The sequence below is a fragment of the Coturnix japonica genome, chromosome 9 (genome assembly GCF_001577835.2).
Source record: "Coturnix japonica isolate 7356 chromosome 9, Coturnix japonica 2.1, whole genome shotgun sequence".
NCBI lineage: Eukaryota > Metazoa > Chordata > Aves > Galliformes > Phasianidae > Coturnix > Coturnix japonica.
Window position 1 is genome coordinate 20,995,744 of NC_029524.1, and position 19,294 is coordinate 21,015,037.

The 19,294-nt window shown below is 52.1% G+C and overlaps 3 protein-coding genes across 5 annotated transcripts; 1 reads left to right on the forward strand and 2 right to left on the reverse strand.

Moving 5' to 3' along the window:
• Positions 1-933: 933 nt before the first annotated feature.
• Positions 934-7,788, forward strand: ERICH6 (glutamate rich 6). 2 transcript variants are annotated; one of them, XM_015872137.2, is made up of 12 exons: positions 934-1,108; positions 1,193-1,298; positions 2,179-2,225; positions 2,319-2,435; positions 3,454-3,543; positions 3,626-3,783; positions 4,658-4,728; positions 5,290-5,450; positions 5,565-5,650; positions 6,469-6,621; positions 7,133-7,364; positions 7,519-7,788. In XM_015872137.2, the coding sequence occupies exons 2-12, from the start codon at positions 1,202-1,204 to the stop codon at positions 7,780-7,782; spliced, it is 1,476 nt and encodes a 491-aa protein (XP_015727623.1). In that variant the 5' UTR covers positions 934-1,108; positions 1,193-1,201; the 3' UTR covers positions 7,783-7,788. The 2 variants fall into 2 exon arrangements, with proteins under 2 accessions (XP_015727623.1, XP_015727624.1); XM_015872138.2 differs by lacking the exon at positions 3,454-3,543.
• On the reverse strand, positions 6,097-12,979 carry LOC107318386 (glucose-dependent insulinotropic receptor-like). The gene has a single exon (XM_015872139.2). The coding sequence runs from the start codon at positions 9,522-9,524 to the stop codon at positions 8,571-8,573; it is 954 nt and encodes a 317-aa protein (XP_015727625.1). The 5' UTR covers positions 9,525-12,979; the 3' UTR covers positions 6,097-8,570.
• A 125-nt stretch (positions 12,980-13,104) lies between these two features.
• On the reverse strand, positions 13,105-19,146 carry SELENOT (selenoprotein T). Of its 2 annotated transcripts, XM_015872140.1 has the most exons (6): positions 18,947-19,146; positions 18,659-18,769; positions 17,609-17,735; positions 16,168-16,255; positions 15,008-15,159; positions 13,105-14,417 (listed from the first exon to the last, which is right to left on the reverse strand). In XM_015872140.1, the coding sequence occupies exons 1-5, from the start codon at positions 19,129-19,131 to the stop codon at positions 15,035-15,037; spliced, it is 636 nt and encodes a 211-aa protein (XP_015727626.1). In that variant the 5' UTR covers positions 19,132-19,146; the 3' UTR covers positions 13,105-14,417; positions 15,008-15,034. The 2 variants fall into 2 exon arrangements, with proteins under 2 accessions (XP_015727626.1, XP_015727627.1); XM_015872141.1 differs by lacking the exon at positions 18,659-18,769.
• Positions 19,147-19,294: the final 148 nt, after the last annotated feature.

Here is a 19,294-nt window from a genome sequence, read left to right on the forward strand (position 1 = left end):
TTGCACTGTGCTAGCAGAACTCCAGCATCGGCCGAGCAAACTCACTTCTGCTTAAGCAGGATCAAACTCAGGCCCTGGATCTGATGGGAGTTAACACCTGTGCTTTGAGCAGGGCTTGTTAAGCACGATTTCCCAAGAGTTTAATTCATGTTCCCATATCTCGGTACCATTTATAGTGGAAAACATTTTTTCTTACTGAAAATTTGAGTTGGGTCTTAGCAGTTTCCTGTGTTAAACAACACTCCAAAGCAAGTCATCGCTATAGCGGGATTCACGACGTGGAATTAATTACTCCAACACTGCCCGTAACCCACATCAGATAATACAACATTATTTCACTGCTGTTTCCTCCACCATTCCTTTCCTCTGATAGAACAGAAACTCATGTTATATTTTAAAAAAAGCAAACCCAACAAAACAAGAAAAAATATGTTAAATAAATAAATAAATAAATAAATAAAATAAAACCCAGAACAAACCCCAACCCCCACAACACGCAGTGTCTTTAAACTGGATTTCTGTCACCCGGCCCAGGTGCTCCAGGTTTCCCTGCTGGCACCATCCAAGGCCACGAAGACAGGCAGGTGCTGGTCCGGACCATCAGCCGCCCGGTCACGCACCGCGGCAGCACCGGCCACCCCGGCACAGCCCCGCCACCGCCACCGCCTCCGTCCCGGCTCATCACGGGGCCCGGGCGGTACCCGCAGCAGGAGCGGTGCCCGAGAAGGGTTTTTCCATTGACGCGACGCATCGCTGGCAGCTCTTCCTAAGAGCATCCTCCGCTCTGAACAGCAGCGCAGGAGCCGCGGGGACATCCGCGCAGCCCCGCAGCCCCGCAGCCCCGCAGCCCCGCAGCCCCGCAGCCCCGCAGCCCCGCCCCGTGCGTCCCCCCGTGCTCCCCGCACCACGCGCTGCGCCACCGCCCCGCGTCACCACGGAGACCGCACGCGGCGCAGCAACGGCCGACACCGAGCGGGACCGGGAGAGCTGCTCGTACCGCCGGGAGGAGGCGGGGAGCAGCGCGGGGCCGAGCAGCCGCCGCCCGCTGAGCTCCCTGCGCATCCATCCCCTCGGTGCGCGCTGCCCGCGTTGCTGATCGCGTACGTTGGTACGTTGGGTGTGATACGATATTCTTCCAAGGCAGCTGCTTTGGAGTCGTTGCGCAGGATTAACACACGAGTTTCTGTCTCAGGGAACGGACATGGACGTGCCGGGCGGTGCCGGTGCCGGTGCCACACAAAAGCCGTCGCAGCAGAACGAAGCGAGCCGGCTCCAGGAGCAGGACTGCACAGAACCACGTAAGAACAGCCCGGTGCAGCTGCGGGACAGAGCGCGGGGTGGGGGGACTCCCTGCCAGCCCACGGCACGATGGACCCCAAGGAGCGGCGCCTCGGGGCTTCGGAATGGAGCTCACAGCACAGCAGCCCTTCAGCTCCTCCTGCCCGTCTGCGCTGCGCAGCCTGGGGCTCAGCAACCAGCCCCACTCACCGGCGGAGGCACCGGGAACACGGCAGTGACGGCTTCTGCCTGGTCCCTGCCCCTCCGGGCATCACCTCGAGCAGCCCCTGCTTCCCTTCAGTGCCGGGCAGGCCCTGTGGGGACGGGCAGCTCCTCGGGGCTCTGTGAGCAGCCACGCTTCATGGCACAGATTGACTGCAGAGGATGGCAACTCTATCTCCTTAAACTGCAGCTTCACAAAGTTCATACAAAGCAGCAGCCACATCCATCAGCTCTGACTGCCCACACAGCTCCACAGCACTGCGTTCCACTCCCTGCCCCGCATTCCCCACAGCCCCCACAGCTCAGGCAGGAATATCACCTCATCTCATCCAAATACACATTCTAACTTTCTCCTGTTTTCTGATAAGAAGGATTTAGGAGGGCGGTAGCAGATGCCCAACCACGAGACACCCCCTGCCTCCTCAAAGGCTGAAGCCCCTCCTCGCACACACACAGAGATGCAGAAACCAGCCCCCTTCCTGCTCCTCAGCACCACAGGAGCAGGAGCAGGGAAAGTTCCCCCAGGTGTAGTGATGCCGGACCCCTGGCCCCACGCAGCGGGTCTCCCCTGAGCTGCTGCAGCCCAGCACAGTCCCCAGGCAGCCCCAGGGGCTGTGCAAGGCCTCAAGGAACGTGGCTGTGCTGTGCAGCAGCTCTCAGCACTGCTCTTGCCTGCAGCTCCACCAGGAGAGCCCAGCGGACTGGACATCACGTGTGCCATGGAGGTAAAGACCACTCAGTCCCTACAGCAATGCGTTTATGCCTAAAGTTTTTTTCCTTGAACAAAGCTATGACCCCACACTCTTTCCCCCTCCCAGTTCCTAGAGGAGTTTGTGGAGCTGCTGGCACAGCCGCTGCGCACGCTGCCCTCCATCGGCCCACCAGCCGCGCTGGCCTACAGACCCGAGGTGCTGCGGGGCTGCCTGCGGGCCGAGGTGAGTCACTGCTGGGTGCTCGTCCCATGTAGGAGATATAACAATAATGCCTTCTGTGCAGTCTGAGAAGGGCTCCCTCGAGGGGAGATTTCTCTTCTGTCAGGATGTTGAGGAGATGCTCATGGTACACACCTGAGCAGCAGGAGGCAGAGGCACGCTCCTCATCCTGTGCTGGGGATCTCCTAGCAGGAGATTCTGCTCTTTGACTAAACCAGACATTCAAAACGTGTTTAACTGGAGGTATACAGTCAAAGAATACACACAGGCAGGGCACTGAGCTCCAAGTAACCCCAGGCAGAGTACGGTGACCCAGGAGAGGTAACCCTACAGAGTGGGAAGCACAGAAGATTGCAGGAATCGGGCTCCAGAGAAGCCAAGTATTATTAAACCATATGGTCAGAGAAGGACCTGAACAGAGGAACTATGCACAGTGGAAGGCAGAGAGCAGCAGCCCTGCAGCCACTGCACGGTCCCTCCACCCTTACTGCCAGGGACGGCTCCATCAGCACGGAGTGCTGAGCTTGGGGCAGTGTCTGAGCGGAGCTGAGCGGTGCTCCTGGCAGCTGCATCCTTTATAATCCTATTTCAAAACACATCTTAAAAAGTCGGGTGAAGCTTCCAGAGCGTCCTGCACCCATCCTTAAACACGTCAGTGCAGCAGCCCCAGCTTGCACCTGGTCAAGTACGCACAGCCTTTTTGTCAGCAAGTCTGCACTGATATCTAAGGAAATTCCCCACTGATTTTTCTACTATCAACATCACTGCAGTCAGGGAGCTCTTCCTCTGCGAAGCCCCAAGCAATATATTTGAAAGGGTTAACACAGCTGTAGCGTGCTGCATGAGCTGAAGCTTTCCCTCTAATTGGAATGAATGAACCTCATGAACATCACACTGACTGGTCCTCGAGCCATACTGAGATGCATGTCTGAGCATTCTTACACACTTTACAACACTGTGTTTTGAGCAGTGTTACTTTGTGTGCTGATACATTCCTTCTGTCATCCTACCTCCACTTCAGGCAGAGGAGGACTGTGCTCCAAAGTGTGAGTACTGCGGAAGCGTGCTGAGGCCGTTCCCTTCCTTCGAGGACATCTGCCCTCCACCGCAGGTTATGGAGCACTGAGCAGGAGGACAAAGAGGGGCCGGTCCTGGGGAGCCCTGCTGCAGTGACACTGCTCTCTGCCTTCCAGAAGTTCTGCTGCCAACGCAATCGAGACCTCTACGAGTTCATCCTAAATGAGAGGAAGAAACACGAAAGTGCTCGGGACAGCTCTATTTCTATAGAATCCCATAAACCACACGGCAGTGACGCTGAAAGACACCAGGAAAAGGAGAGAGCGTACCAGAGGTACTGTGACGGCTGCGGGGACAGCTGGGATCACTTTGTGCAGGGAACAGGCTGCTCTGGAGGGAAAAGAAGTGCTAAGAAAATGAGACCACGGCAAGAGGGAATGAAGGAACTTTTTAAAAGTCAGGCTCATATTCCATCTGGGCCCCCTCAGCTTTTCTCTTACCAACCGAGACACAGATGGGGCCCAAAATGTAATAGCAGCTATGGCAGGGACAACATTTGGGTCTTGTTTTTGCCCCAGATGCCAAAGCAATGCATGAATTTGTATTTTTCTGTTTTGCTGCTCAAACCGCGACACCTTTGAATTCAGATCCACAGAAGTCAAACACTCAGTTCCCAAGACTTGTGCTGAGCTCTCTAGCAGGAGGCACAAAGTTCACACAGGTATCTTACCCTGTGGCATAACGATACAGCACACCTGGAAGTAAACTGTTGCTTCCCTGTGGGCAGTCTGCTGGTGTAAGTACCTCGTATCACACACAGAGCATCAGTCAGAGCCATTGTTGGGCACTGTCACATTTGTAGGGCAGGAAGAACAATGACAATATCCTCTCATTCAGCTAATGGGCAGCTCTGCTTTCACGTGAAATCTCCATACAAAGTCCATCACATGTAGCTCTGCTGTCCATGTCAGCGATACCACTGCAATCACAGGGTTTTTTCACTGAAATCTCTGTGTGGAAGCAATTTGTTTCTCCTGAGTTAGTATTATACTGGTGATACACCATTGCTCCTAATGGTTATTTGCAATTATAGCAGTAGAGAGAAAAAGAGGTTCAGAAAGTCGGGTTTCTGCTGCAAGTCTACCAGAACCCACTGCAGTTTCTGAAGGGGGACTTCTGAAATGTCTCATGAACACTTCTATTTCCAGGCAGCAGGAAAGACAATTGGCCAGACAGTTAGCCCTGCTGGCAGCCGAGCCAACACCTGCTGTAGCTGAGAGTGAGTTTGCATTTCTTTCAAGTATCTGTTTGTTACAACAATGAACTTTATGCAATTGCTTGCCTCTAGTACTCACTAACCCAATGGGAGGAAGTATGCAGCAATGTGTTAGTTCATTGTCCAGTGTCCAATCTCATTAAATTAGATGCTACAATATTAAATGATCTCACATGTGGAAAAAAAACAAAACCAAAAGCAGTTCCAGTGACTTTCATTATTTACACTCAAACATTTCAGCCGAGATGCACAGAAATTGACCTTACAGAGCAAGAATTTGCTGAAGCCAATGGCTTGGGAGGTAGAAACTGCCAGAATAGGGGAGATCTGTGTTTTACCCAACAAAGTGAACACTGCAAATTCCCAGCTCAGGCTGTGAGTGACTGAGCAGCTTTTCAGATCTAGTGAATAAAACCCAAATCATTTTGATTAAGAACAGACAAACTGGATTTCAGCTATAGGCATCTGTTCACTAGGGATGTCAAGGCAATAAGGCTGCTGTATCACTAACTGGCTGAGCTGCCAGCCCTACTCAAACACACAAACCCTTTCTTTGCTCCCCAGGTACATCACAGCTTGGCACCATTTCCTACATGCTTTCTCAGGAGCCACCATCCCCAACAGGCTGGACACTGATGCCTGCCAAGAAAGCAGCAGAGCCTGAGGAGGAGGAGCCCATCTCCTACAGCATCACCTGCTGCGACTTCACCGTTATGGGCAGCAGGGCAAGTGGCTGCTGCCACAGGAGATGGGCTGCAGCTGGCTGTACCATGCTGCAGGGCCCTGTGCTGGGTGCGGGGCTGCAGACACTCATTTCATTACATCTTTTCTAATCTCAGGTAGCGAAGAATGAATTGTTGGAGAAATACTACAGACATGGAGGGAAGTTTCTTACCATGCTCCCAGATGGAACAGCACAGATATTGTATCCTTTATGGGGCTCGTTTGCCCACAGCCGTCCAGGGCTGTAAACACAACAACTTTCAGTATGTTCTGGTCTGCCGTATAATGGGGAAGCTTGGCTCACCGCTTCTGCAATCCAAAAACAGCAGCAGGGAAAGAATTCACACAGCCCTTGGAATCACATTCCTTCAGATCAGCCTGTAACTTGGAGGCAGGAAGGGCATTTGTGTCCTCAGAGCTTGGCTGAAGGAACACACCAGCCAGGCTGGGACAGCTCTGCTCTGCCCTCCAAATGCCTTCATCCCAGGGCTGCTGGAGGTGCAAGCTGTGAGGTGGAAAAGAGCCACTGTTCAGATATCACAGAATCACAGAATTGTAGGGGTTGGAAGGGACCTCTAGAGATCATCGAGTCCAATATGTTTGTGTCATTTCCAGGGCCAAAGCAAGTTTTTTCCCTCAGGTCTTTCCTTTTTTTTTTTTTTCCTCTGTGAGAATGGGACTTGCCCCTGTTTTCTCTGTCACTCACATTAAGCTCACTGCTTCCCTTTGCCAGGCTCGTGCTTTCAGTCCTAAGTGGTACAGATTTCACAAATGTGCTTGGATTGTTACTTAAAAAGCCAACAAAGGGTATTTTGGTCAGTGTACAGAGAACATTTATATAGGAAAGGACTTTGCCCTTCCCCAGGTGGGACTGCAGCACACCATCGTTCTGCCTGCAGCACCACAGCCCAGGTAATGCATCAGTCCGTGCGCTCCAAAGCAGCACTCTGACATACGTGGTATGCAATAACCAATGAACCGGGCACACAGAGGAGTTGTGAGCACCTTATCTGATGGTAGCTATCCATCTGGAAACCTGGCCGTCATCGTTGTACGAGAGAAAAAGCGGTTTGTTTGCATAGTGCAGGAAGACAAGGCAAGTAACAGTGAGATACAGGCAGTATTTGCATCCAACGGCAGGAGCACCTGCTACCACCCGCACGGCACTGTGTGGTACGTTGGTGTCAGACAGCAGCTTCGCTCCCACTGCATGTTTTCTAAGATCATAAAGGGTATTTTTAGCAGCACTCCAAAATTGAAAGGCAAATACACCATAGGGGAGATGTGATCTATAGGGAGAGGACGTGTGCTTTTATAAAACTAATGCCACTGGGAAAAACCAGAGACACGGCAGCACTGAGCTGATGCAGCATGGCCTTGTGGTGGGAATGCTGTGAAGGCAGGACGCCGTGGCTGGGAGGCGCTCAGGACTAAATGAAGATTGATCTCCCCGTTTCCAAATCCCACACTCTAAGGGCTGTGCCCCACTGTGTGCTGGGCTGTCAGGCCCAAACTTGTGCCACAGCTTGGTAAGCTCTATACGAGGTCCTGTATGTGCTGAGCCTTGAGCAAGGTCCTGTCCCTGCTGAGCGCCGGCACCAGGTCCTGCCCCCTGGGGTGCTGGGGACAGCAGAACTGCAGTGTGCACACCTCGCTGCGGAGTGTTGGTTTTTCTCTCTTTTAGGATAACGATGAACACCGCAGGAGGGCAGTGCCTGGACCGGGCAGGCAACAGGGTGAGGAGGTGGATGTGGCCAAGCAGTACAGCGTCATCGGGACCCTGTGCCCCACTGAGCCCTATCTTCCTCTCCCTGAACCTGCACGTGGGGGTCAGGATCGTGGGCCAGGATAAAATCACAGTTTCCTTCCTTGCCATGGGGCAACAAGCAAAATTCAACGTGGGAACAAAAGTGCAGGTATTTCATACATGCACAGCCAGCTGCACACCCAGCTGGTCCTGCAGCAGCAGCAGGGCAGCCAGGGAATCTTCCTTACCCATGCAAATGCCCCTGCTTTGCCCCAGCCTTGGTCCTGCCCCCAAAGCAGCTCTGATGCCCCCTACTCTCTCAGGGCAGCCAGGCTGGCCAGCTGCGTGTCCACCCCCAGCTGAATGAGGACGAGCTCCTGCTGTTAGCCTTGCGGGTGAAGATCCTGCGACTCATTGATAAGCTGCGTGGCTGCCTGAACTTCCCTTCCAATGAGCAGTGGGACAAAATGAAGCCACCAGCGTACCTTGTCACACAGACTTTAAAGATTTTGTACCTTTGCAAGAATTCCGACATAAGAGAAGAGCTGTGCAGCTCAGTCCGGGCAATAGTAAAGACTCCAGTCTGAGCAGCACATGTGGTGTGAAGGCAAAGTGATTGAGCCGGCCAGAGAATTCCGATGCTGCAGTGCTGGCAGGCACCGATCCCAGCGCCCCGCAGCCCTGCCTGCTGTGGGCCAAGGGCACTGCAGTCCTGGGGCCATTCTGCTGATGGAACAGCTCAGGGTGGGGTGCAGCCACCATTGGGTTGCATTGTGTCAGTTTGTGGGGAGGAAGCCTTGGATGGGAGGTTTTGTGCAGGGCACAGTGACTGTGTGCCTGATGTCAGAGCACTGCTTGTTAGCACACTCCCTTCTGTCTCCCAGCAGAAGCCAGCCCAGGCTGAGCACTCATTTCAGCCCATAAATTTGGCACAAAGATAAAAGCAACTGGCTGAGGCACAGCCTGCAACAAGGGTAGGGGGAAGAGGTGTTCTGAGGCCACAGCATGGCACCGCTGCACTCAGCAGCACTCACAAAGGGCACAGTGCCAGCAGTGCCCACATTCCCTTGCTGGGAGCACTTCAGGGTGTCTGGCCAGCTACAGGCACAGAACAGCACACAGCAGTCCAGTCCAGCCTGCTGCAGGCACAGCACAGCATGCAGTAGTTCTCCCATTCATAAGGGATAAGAAGCCACAGTTTGACCAAAGCAACCAACATCCCCAGCAGCATTTGCTTGGGTGTAGGAGTAACGGGCCGTGAGTGGCCCCCGCAGCACATAAGAGGCTGCCGTAGGGGGATCTGCTTGCAGCCACACTGAGCACCACTGTCCCACTGCAGGCCCTGCAGCCGTGGGGGTGATGGGACGCGGACCCCTCACAGCCCAGGTGTCCTGGGCCAGCTCCCACCACCCACGGTGCGGATGCTGGAGGCCACGGGCTGCCCTCGGCCCCTCTGCCTGCAGCCCAGCAGTTTGGCGAGGTGGCTGCGGATGTCTCTGCTGTGCAGGGCGTAGATGAGAGGGTTAAGGAGGGAGTTGGTCTCGCCCAGGATGAAGAGTGAGTCCTTGAGTGCACCAGACAGGTCACAGGTTCGGCAGGCAGCCTGCACGGTGCCCCCCACCAGGTACGGGCCCCAGGAGAGCCCGAAGCCGACAAGGACGAAGAGCACAGTGCGCAGAGCCTTGAAGTGGCGCAGGCGGGCGCGGAGGGGCCCAGGCTGGACACAGGAGTGAGGCAACCGTGTGTGCTGAGTGTAGGCAATGCTGCACACTGAGATGTGTAGGCACAGCAGCACTAGCAGGGATGGAGCAAAAACGCCGAAGCAGAGGGTGTAAAGGTACTCGCTCCTGGCCACAGAGAGCAGCCCACAATAGCCCGTGTAGTTGCTTTGCTGGAGGGAGGGAAAGATGAGAGGCAGGTGCCCAAGGAGGAAGGCAAGTATCCAGAGGAAGATGAGGGAGAGGGCCATGGGTGCTTTCTTCGGAAGCGTGCGGTAGGAGAGCGGCAGCCTCACTGCCAGGTACCTGTCCAGGGAGATGAGCAGCAGGGTCAGGATGGAGCCGATGCACGGCGTCATGCTCAGAGAGATGCGCAGCAGGCAGAAGGACTTGCTGCGGTCAAAGTCCCCATCCAGAACATCGTCCAGGGCCTCAGTGATGCACATCACACCCACCAGCAGGTCGGCAGTGGCCAGGTTGAGCACGTAGATGTAGCTGGAGCCCGGATGCTTCCTCAGCAGCTGGCAGACAGCCACAATCACCAGCAGGTTGGCAGGGGGGATGAGGCAGCTGAGCAGCGCGTGCAGCACAGCACACAGCACACTGACCATGCTCCCTGCTGCAGCCCCAGAGCAGCCCTGCAGCAAGGAGACGTGTGGCCGTGCAGGTGAGAAGGGACAGAGGTGCCAGCCCTCCCACAGCCACGCACCATCCACAAACACCTACATCAGTCCTCTGAAGGGTACTCTGTCCATCCCAGACGACCTCTGCAACCATCCCAGACGCTGCCCGTTGCCAGTGGCATTTTCAGCACTCTCAGCCTCACCGCTTCCCATCGGATTTTGCTCTGCACTCAGGGGGATGCACCCAGAGGTGCTGATGGCTGATGCTCCCACCCATGGGCAGGGAGGAGCGCCGTGGGCTGGACTCCTGGCACCATGACGCAGGGTGAGGAGTGGCTTCGCCAAACAAAGCCGAGGCAAGCAGATGGCTGCGGCACGAGCATGTGGTCAGCATGGTCAGGAGTGCGGGGCAGCCACAGCCAGGGTGACAACAACTGTTCTTGTAGACGGCAGCAGCACTGCAGGGCCACCAGCCGCATGCAGCCTCAGGTGTGGGGACAGCACACGGAATCCAGACCCCGATCGTGGACAGGAACATGTGGGAATGAGGCAATGGCTAAGGAAGCCAAGGACCCCTAGTGCCTCATCCAACACAACTGCCCCCTGACAGCCCCAAACCAGGCCTGCCATTTTGCAGGCAGGATGTTAGACCCTAAGCATATGCTTCTGCTGAGGCATCTGCAAAAGAGAGAAGAACAGAAGAGGCAGCGGAGGCCTCCTGTGCTGCAGCCAGCCCTGTGCCAGTGCTGCTGGGTGCTGCAGTCTTTCCTGTACCATGAATGAGTGGCAGCCACTGCCCCAGGGCAGCTCTGAGGCCATGGGAAACATGCGAACACCCCAGACACTGAGGAGCATGGCAATACACAGATGGCCCTTCACTGTCCCACAGTTTATCAGCTCCTCCTGGCTATGGGTCAGAAAACATGTTGTATTAAATCAATTTTTACTATACGCAGCTGTAAACACAGCACCGATAATGAGTTAAAAAAATGAAATTAATCCAATCTATGTCAAATTAGGCTCTGGATAAACATACTATACTCATTAAGTTCACACTTATAGCAGGTTCAGAAACGAAGACCACCAGTCCAAGGCAGACGCTGCCTGCGGGCTCCTGCTGATGAGCAGCACTGTGGCTCTGCCAACACCTCTGCAAACACTCAGGTGCCACAGCCAGGCAGCCACAAGCTGCACCATGAGCCTCATCCCAGGGCAGTGTAACCTGCCCCTATTCTCTGTGTTTCCATAACTGTACTCAGGAGAGCAAAGGGTATTTCTGTCTTTCCCGACCCACACCCAGGTCACAGCAGCTCCACCACCTGTATGTCACTTTCCTTTGTGCTTAACAAGCTGAGCTCAACCTTGAATCTGCCTATCAGAATCATTATTTAATATCCATTCTGGACATGGTGAAATTGATCTCAAGTGCTTGAATATGGCTTATTTACATAAATGGGTCTTTACTCCTTCATTTTAAAATCAGTAAGTAGCACTATCTAGGAGAGGAAAGCTTAACGCTGTGAATTTAATGCCAGGACACGCTGTTAGCAGCCCACAGTGCTGCTCATGGCACCTTCCCCACACAACAAAGACACGCTCAGCACAGCAATCCAAGGAAGAGCAATCCTGTCAGGATTAGTGAGCTCACAGAACACACAGAGCACAGAAAGCTCTGATCATTCGGTGATTCTCTGTGCTGGGGGCTTTTTGGAGTCTGGGACACTGGAGTGGGAAATGGGAAACAGCGCGTGCATCCTCGGCATTACCCCTTGGATGCTGCTGGAGGCTGTTAGCAGGGTTGGGATACCTGAACTAGCCCTCCTGGTTACAGCACACCAATATTACACTGTCAGCTGGCGTCTGGTCCCCAGCACATATTGATCCTTTTTAGTGATGATCGAGGCTCTTTTCTTCCATTTCACTTTTCGGGGGGCAGCAGTCAAGGAATAGCATTCATGGGCTTGGTCCCCCCATTAAACCAAATCTATTCAGTGGACCCTGCAGCCCAGAGCAACTGCAGCAAGACTGGAACACAAGTCAGCCTGTTCCCTGCAATGAGAAACCTGGGCTGTACTTCTGGCACATTTAATGAACATCAGCTAAGGTTCTCACATTCCTAACCCCACATTCATGATGCGATCTTACACAGATGAAAGTAACAATACTGTGGGCAGCAAACAGACCATGGGCATCACCAGGGTGACAGGCAAACAGCTCATGGAAAATCACAGCCTAGCAACACATCTGTGCATGTGTTTGCTTTGTCTGATCTGACTTAGGAATATAATTAATGAGAAACTAAAAACTCTATCCACACTACAAATTTTGGCTTATCTATTTCAGAAGAGCGAAAAAAAACAAGTTCATCCTATAATCAAACAGGTTCTGAGGCCACTGTATGTTTAATGGTTGTGATTAGCAACACCTTTGTAGCAACTGACATAGTGTATTCTTTCAGTTGGATGGACAGAGTTTTGGGGTTACTCAAAACCTTATTTTAATGCTTCCCTAAGCCCCAAGGTGGGTCAGACAGTACTTACAAACAGTGACTGCTGTCCTTGTTGCAGCTCCTATCTGATTTACTGTCCCAGCCCACAGAAGCTCTCCCCCCGCCGCCAAAAGGCAGTGCGTGATAAGGAGGACCCAGGAAGCACATAAGCAGCTTTACAAGGGGTGTGAAACCCTGTAGTTTGGAGCAAAGACAAAAAGCAGATGAAGAATGAGACATCTGTACCTTCACAAGGTGAGACACTGTGCCCTGGGAGCTCAAAGCCTGACTGCCAGCAGCTCTGCAGCTTTCATAGAACCTCTACGATCACCAAACCCAACCCACCCCCACAGCACCACAGACCATATCCCGTAGTGCCACACCTCCACAGTTCCTGAGCAACTCTAGGGATGGCAGCTCCACCCCTGGGCAGCCGTGCCAGTTCCTGCCAGTCTCATGGGGCAGGACGGCCATAACAGGGGTCACAGGAGCATCCAGAGCAGGTCCTGCAGGTCTGGCAGCTCAGCCCTGGCAGAGAACAAAGTGCACCTTGCCCAGGACAAGCCTCAGCTCCATCCTGGGGAGCCCTGGGCTAGAGTTGCAGTGACTGTGGTTTAGTGGACACGGTGGTGATGGGCTGATGATTGCACTAGATGATCTTAGTGGTCTTTCCCAACCTTAATAATTCTATGACTACAGCCCCAGAATGGCACCTGACACTGATGGGGTCACCTTGGCCCTTCAGCAACCGCTGCAGCCACCCAACATCCACTGCACCCCTCTCAGCGCCACGTCTTGCAAACCACCCCCGCCCCACACAGGGCACCTCCTCACCCCAAGCAGTGCTGTGCTGTGCCTGGCCAGCAGGCACTGGGCCTGCAGGTGGGCACTCAGGCTGCACACAGCCCCCATGGCCCACACAGGCACCTGCTGCAGCCCAGCAGGAAAAGGCAGCGCCAGGTGCTTCTGCAAACGCTGCTGCATTTAGTGGGAAAACAGCTGGGCACCAAATCCTAACAGAGCAAGGCTGCAGAAAGGGGCTCATACAAGACAACCAACACACCACACCATTAACGGCTCTGGGAAGTGGACTTTTTATGCATTTTTTCAGTTACAGTTCTAAGAATATCATCACCATCAGCAACTCATAAGGTACTTCACACAGCCAATGAGAACTCTTTATTCCAATTTCATTTCCTATTTCTGTTTTGGACAGTAGAAAGTCCCAGCTTCTAAACTCCTCAGAATGGCCACAGGAAATCCTGTCAAGCTGGTCAACACCACTTGAAAAGCAGCTGACTTTAATTTTTACTGGATTCACAAAAGAATGCAATTACTTGTCATGGTTTTGTAATTTTGCTATCAGTATTCCACATCATACCATCACTCAAAGCACAGGTATTAAAGAGTTAATAATCCACTTCTGTGGCCTGACAACTTTCCAGATACCTGGTTCTCAGAAGAGAAGAACTGCAGATCCCAGGGCACCTCACGGCCAGAGGATGAGAAGCCACAGGAGGAAGCCGTGATCTGTCTCTGTGTGTCTCTCTCACTGCCTGGCCATGCACCCTTAGCTCAAAGTAGGCCTCTCAGTTTCAGACACTCTCTCTCTTATTTTATTAGCCCCAATTTCAATTATATGGTATTATATTGTGTTATCTTGCATTCCAATATCATATTATTAAAATTAAGTTTTCCTCCTCAGATCGTTGCCACTGTTCTGTCTTTGGGTCCAGCTCCCATCTCCCTGCCCTTCCCCTTTTCCCTTCCCATTTGGGGCCGGGGGCCTATAGGCCTGCTGTCCCGTCATGGGCACACATTGATCTAGATCACTCCGTGACAACTCCACATATAATTTTGTACATATAATTTAGTATATAATGCACTGTTCAACTCTGCCATATATTTTGAAAAATATACAAACCTGCTTTTATCACATCAGAGATATTTGACAGGTGGCTGCCGATTACTTAACAGTTTAGGACAACATCAGACGTGCCTGTAACTTCATTTTAAACTACAAAAAGAACATAAATCCATATAAAATACAACAGATTAAACAAACTTCTTCCAAGGGAAAAAATCAGGTTTCAACTCAATCTGCCACCGCGTGAAACATGAATATAAAATAAGTTACAATTAGTAATGCCTGCATTGTCGAGCTATGAACTGGTCGAATGAAATCTTAAAAAAACTATACAGTATTATTGCACTCCATGAATGTGCAGTATCTGGAAACACGCCAGCACTGAAAGAGTTCTTTCATTAAGGTTTTTTCAGGAGGCACAACGTGACTGCAAGAGAAGCATCCAGTCTGTACCAACAGCAAGCTGTCTTCAGTACAGGCCTTCATTGGTCTGAGACACGCGGCCCGGGAAATCACCGCTTAATGCCTGGAAATAGAGACACAGCAGCACCATCAGCAACAACACTGGGCTCCAGTCAGCCAGCCCCAACAAAAAGGGTACATCTGCACAGCTCAGAAATCAATGATTTATCTTATCTCCTGCACTGGCACTGCCAAAGTAACACTCTCCCTGAACTGCCCTCCCCAGTCCACGAAGCTGCACAAGTACCAGTGGGGGGAGAGATCAATGGGGCAGGAATGTGGGCTTAGTGGTCAAAAGTCCGAGCCCTGAGCAAAGAGGAACAGCACAGCAAGCCCTGCTTACAGAACACTGTTTCCTACAAGGGGTGAGGCTGCCTGAAGTTCTTGGGCAGTGCTCAGGCTTCCCCAAAGCAAAGCACACCTCCACATGCTCTTACCCAGGTAACCGCCATTCTGCAGGAGGTGAACTGCTAAACAGAGCTCCAAAGGAAGCCTGTGCAGGTGTCTGAACACAGCCAGGCCATTCACTGCTGCAGGTGGGACCAACTGAAAATTCCCAGCACTTTTTTTCCTTTAAACACTTTTAAATAAACAAATATCAAAACCAATTTACATCTGAGCCCAGGGCCACTGGTTAACGGGTGCAAGACTTACAAGAAGTTTCAGTGGTGATAGATGGGGCTATGATCGATGGTGAGGCATTGACTCCATGTGCACATTGAGCTTCATTTCATTATCAAGGATTTGTACAAGCTGCTGCATGGAAGGAAGGTGGCCAGACTCTAGCTTAGACCACACCGGAACATCTATCGCAAAACACAGGAAGGGAGAAAGCACAATTACACTGAGAAAGTCAGAAACATATTGAGAGACATTAAACAAACAAGACTGAGGAAGTTACGCGGGCTGGTACTACTTTATGTTGCAGTATCTGCCTCAACAGTGCTTCAGGTCTCTGTAGGCTACAACACAAACCAAGAGTCTAGCGCTTCCATTTAGAAGTCTACCATGTGAATTTAGAGACTGAAATATCCATGCCTATGAACAGAATGTCTAAAAACGTAACAGTGAGTGGCAGGACAGCATCCCAAGTCTCCAAACCGCAGCCCCAGGAAGGTCTGCTACCAATTCAAATCTGAGATTTAGGACCAAGTTCAACCACTGATACAGCGTGGTCAGTCTTTACACAGGCTCTGGAATATATAGCTGGACTTAGAAACTATATTGAAACTACATCGAAATGCACCCTGCACCATTATAAACTGAGAAACAAAACATGAGCTAGACAGACTCATACCTACAGCCTGAAAAATTCTGTCATCAGCAAGTTTACATAACCTCTAAAACCACAGAATTACTCAAAGGCAGAAGATTCTCAGACTCTTAACCTGAGAAATCAAACTGCCGTTCCCTTGCGATGGAAATTCTGGGGATACCAGTAGCTTCAGTGTGACTGAAGGCCTAGGCCTTGTAATAAAACAGGACAGGGAAAGCATCTAATGAACTGCTTCCCTAGTTGAAGACTTCTTCCTTAATGCACATCACAAGCAAAGAAAACATAATATAGTTACTCCATATGACCAAATATTCCCTTAAATATGTTTTTTCATTTTCAAATAATGTAATTAACTATAAATGGCATTATAAGACTTACATGATTTTCATCAATTATTATAACATCTGAAGTCTCAAAATGGAAGGCACTACCACACACACATCGCACAGCACCACCCCTCACTCCTGACAGCAGCTCTCACAGATCTGAGCGGACACGTGCAGCACAATGACCCCAGAGCAGGAACTTGGCATCTCACCATTCAAGGTTATTTCAAATGCACCCGTTGACATACACTGGTTCTCAATCATGTTGCTCAGGAAGAAAACCATCATACAAGCATAAACCTGGAAGAGAACAGAGAGAATCCCAGACACTTTGGCCATGTAAGTCACAGCTTATTTTCTTCCTTTGTAAGTGTACATGCACCCCTGAACTTCCCCCTGCAGTTTTATCACATGCTCTCAGGGTGGCACGACAATCTTCCTTTCACCTTCTTTTTTTGCAAAGATTTTATACACTACCTTCCCAAGACAGGCATCAAAACAGCTCCAAAATCAGCTCATAATTCAGAGAGGCAAATCCCACCCTCCTGCTCCCTTCCTCCTCAAACCTCTGCCCACCTCAGCAGCCCGTCTGCAGAGCACATGGCTAAGACAGCACAGCTGTCCCTACAAACTGCCTGTCGTTTTCAGAGTAACACTCAAATTGAACGCTGATCGTAGGGGCTGGACAAGGTTAAATGTCTTCTGTTCATGCCAACTGTCAACCCTGGAGCATTTCTTTAAAGCGATCATTTAGAACTGCCTGTGTCGTGGTGCCTCGGGATGAAATGATGCAATCCTCAGCAACACACCACCTCTAATCCCCTTCCCACGCACACTCACACCACTTGCTGCAATGCCAATGGGGTTAGCATGGGGGACATTCATTGCTCAGCCCATCACAGGTGTACTGCAATCAGCCCAGCTCAGCCCTGCTCTTAGTCTGTATAATCAAGCAGGATACGTTACATCTCCTGTACATTCCAACTGGCTCAAGACACAGCCCCACCACACCAGGTAACTGCTTGAATGTCTGTGCACCAGCAGAATATGTGAAGGTTATCAAACTTAACATTGCTTTTGCTTAGTAAAATAAAGCCGGAATAAGGTTATTCTAAATCAGAGCACGATGACATGAATCCGTGAGCATCATCAGCACTGACTCACAGGGGTATTCATCCCACAAGGAACAGTCTGTCATGCCCAAGCATGTTCTGCAAAAAACCCATAGAATTTCAATTTGATTTTTCTAGCCATGAAATTGCACACCTAATTCATTTTAGAACCCGATGAAAGCAAGAACTACAAAACAGCTGTAAGACAACAGCGAAAGGGAGCAGCGGTTTCAGCAGTACCAGCATGAAACTCTACCTGAGCCATCAGTAAATAAAAATAAAACCACAGTGCTCTCAGTAACTGCTGCCTTCCTTTAGCAGCCGGTGCTGCATCGTTACCAGCAGTGCTGACTGCAGATGTCCTACAGCATCACCAGCTGGAAAAATGCTCGGAATCAAACCAAAAGCCACAGGAGCCTGAGGGCTCGTCTGAGATCAGTGCATGAGAGTCAGGTCAGTGACAGCGCTCAGTGCCCCACAGCATTCTCACAAACCCATTCTGACATTGCTTTTCAAAAACAGAAGACAGTCTGCAGTTTACCTTGTTTTCTTGGCCCCACTGCCAGATGCTCGGAGCTTGCATGCCAAAGAAAGCAAATGGATCCTTGCCGACAATTATTAAGCCTATTAATACTAGTTTGAAGACAGACAGGAAGGATGCTATGTGCCTATTAAAAGACAACAAACAAAAGTGACTTAGAAGGTTCCCAGTTATGCTCCACCACATACTGCGACCATTTGCCTCATCAGGGTGGTTTCCATAACGTGCCATTGTGCTTCAGAGCAAATAGGAAACTTTTCAAGTAAATTTACATGCCTGCAAACGATTTACAAAGCCCAACAAAGCAATAGCTATTAACAGGAACACACACCCTCAGGATGCCACCAGTGTGTGCTGCAGGGGCAGATGGGCTTTTTTCCCAACCAGACCTCAAACAGAAGCCTGCTTTCTGCTCACATGTATCTAAACTGGATGATACATCTGTATCTAAAAGAAGCCGTTACATGTTACAGATACACAAGTTGCTGATAGGCAACACTTAAAGCAGTTTCCTGGTTTCCAGAACTCTACAGTTAACTGCAGGAGTGAGACCTACAGCCAGAAAGCAAATCAACACTGCGGTTTTCAGCCTGGTTCCCTTCCAAACACTGTGACTGTTACGGCAATTAGGTCAAGAAGCGGCTCATGAGCCAGCGCACAGAGTGTGGCATCACACACAGCGATGTTCAACCAGCAGCACGTGCACTTTGCACGTTGTGCTTCAGAACAACCCCCGCAGGAGCAGCCACCAGGCAGAGCTGCAGCCAACACAGCATCAGCGTGCTGCGGGGATGGGCCACAGGGATAACGAGGGGGAACTGATGTGCAGATACACCACGGCGGAGAGCTGCAAATCGTGCATCGAGTGGGTCAGTGCGGGTGGTTCATTCAGTGCAGGTGGTTCATTTCAGGTGCTGCACTTCACGGCTGTGCAAAGGCCGCACACAGCGCCCCGTGCAGCACCGAGGCCTCCTGCGTTTCCATTTTGGTGCACACAACCGCACGCAATGGCACCACCGAAGCGGGACGCGATCGGCCGGCGGCACGTACCGATAGATGGGCTGCGGCAGGTAGTTCTCGCCCTCGATGCGGATGTCGGGGTACCGCTGGCTGATGACCCGCATGTACTCCTCAAACACCCGCCGGTATCCTCAGGACACGCTGTGTTGGACAGGAGCTGTCACGGGCCGTCCCGCTCCCCCATTCCCCCCCGTTAACCCATCTCCCCCCCGCCCCGCTCCGTTCCGTTCCGTTCCGTTCCGTCCCTCCCCCGCAGCCGAGCCCCAGCCGGGCTGTGTGCGCGGCCCGCCCGGCGCCGCCATTTTGCGCGTCGCTCACCAGATCTGGAACTTGAGCAGCGGCCCGGTGCCGTAGGCCACGCGCAGCTTCTTGGCCGGCATCGCGCCGTGCTGCGCCGAGCCCTGCCCGCACAGCGCGGCCACCAGCAGCAGCAGCAGCAGCAGCAGCACCAGCCCGCGGCCCGGCCCCGCTCCTGGGCCCAGCCGCATCGCGCCCGCCCGCATCGCGCCGCACAACAAGGTCACGCGAGCGCCGCCCGCTCCGCGCATGCGCCGCCCGGCCCGGCCCCGCCCCGCGGAGCGCGGCCATGACGGGGGCGGGGGAAGCGGAGGAGCCGGGGCGGCCCCGCCGGTCAAAGCCGGCCCCAATTCGGCCCCAATTCGCCAT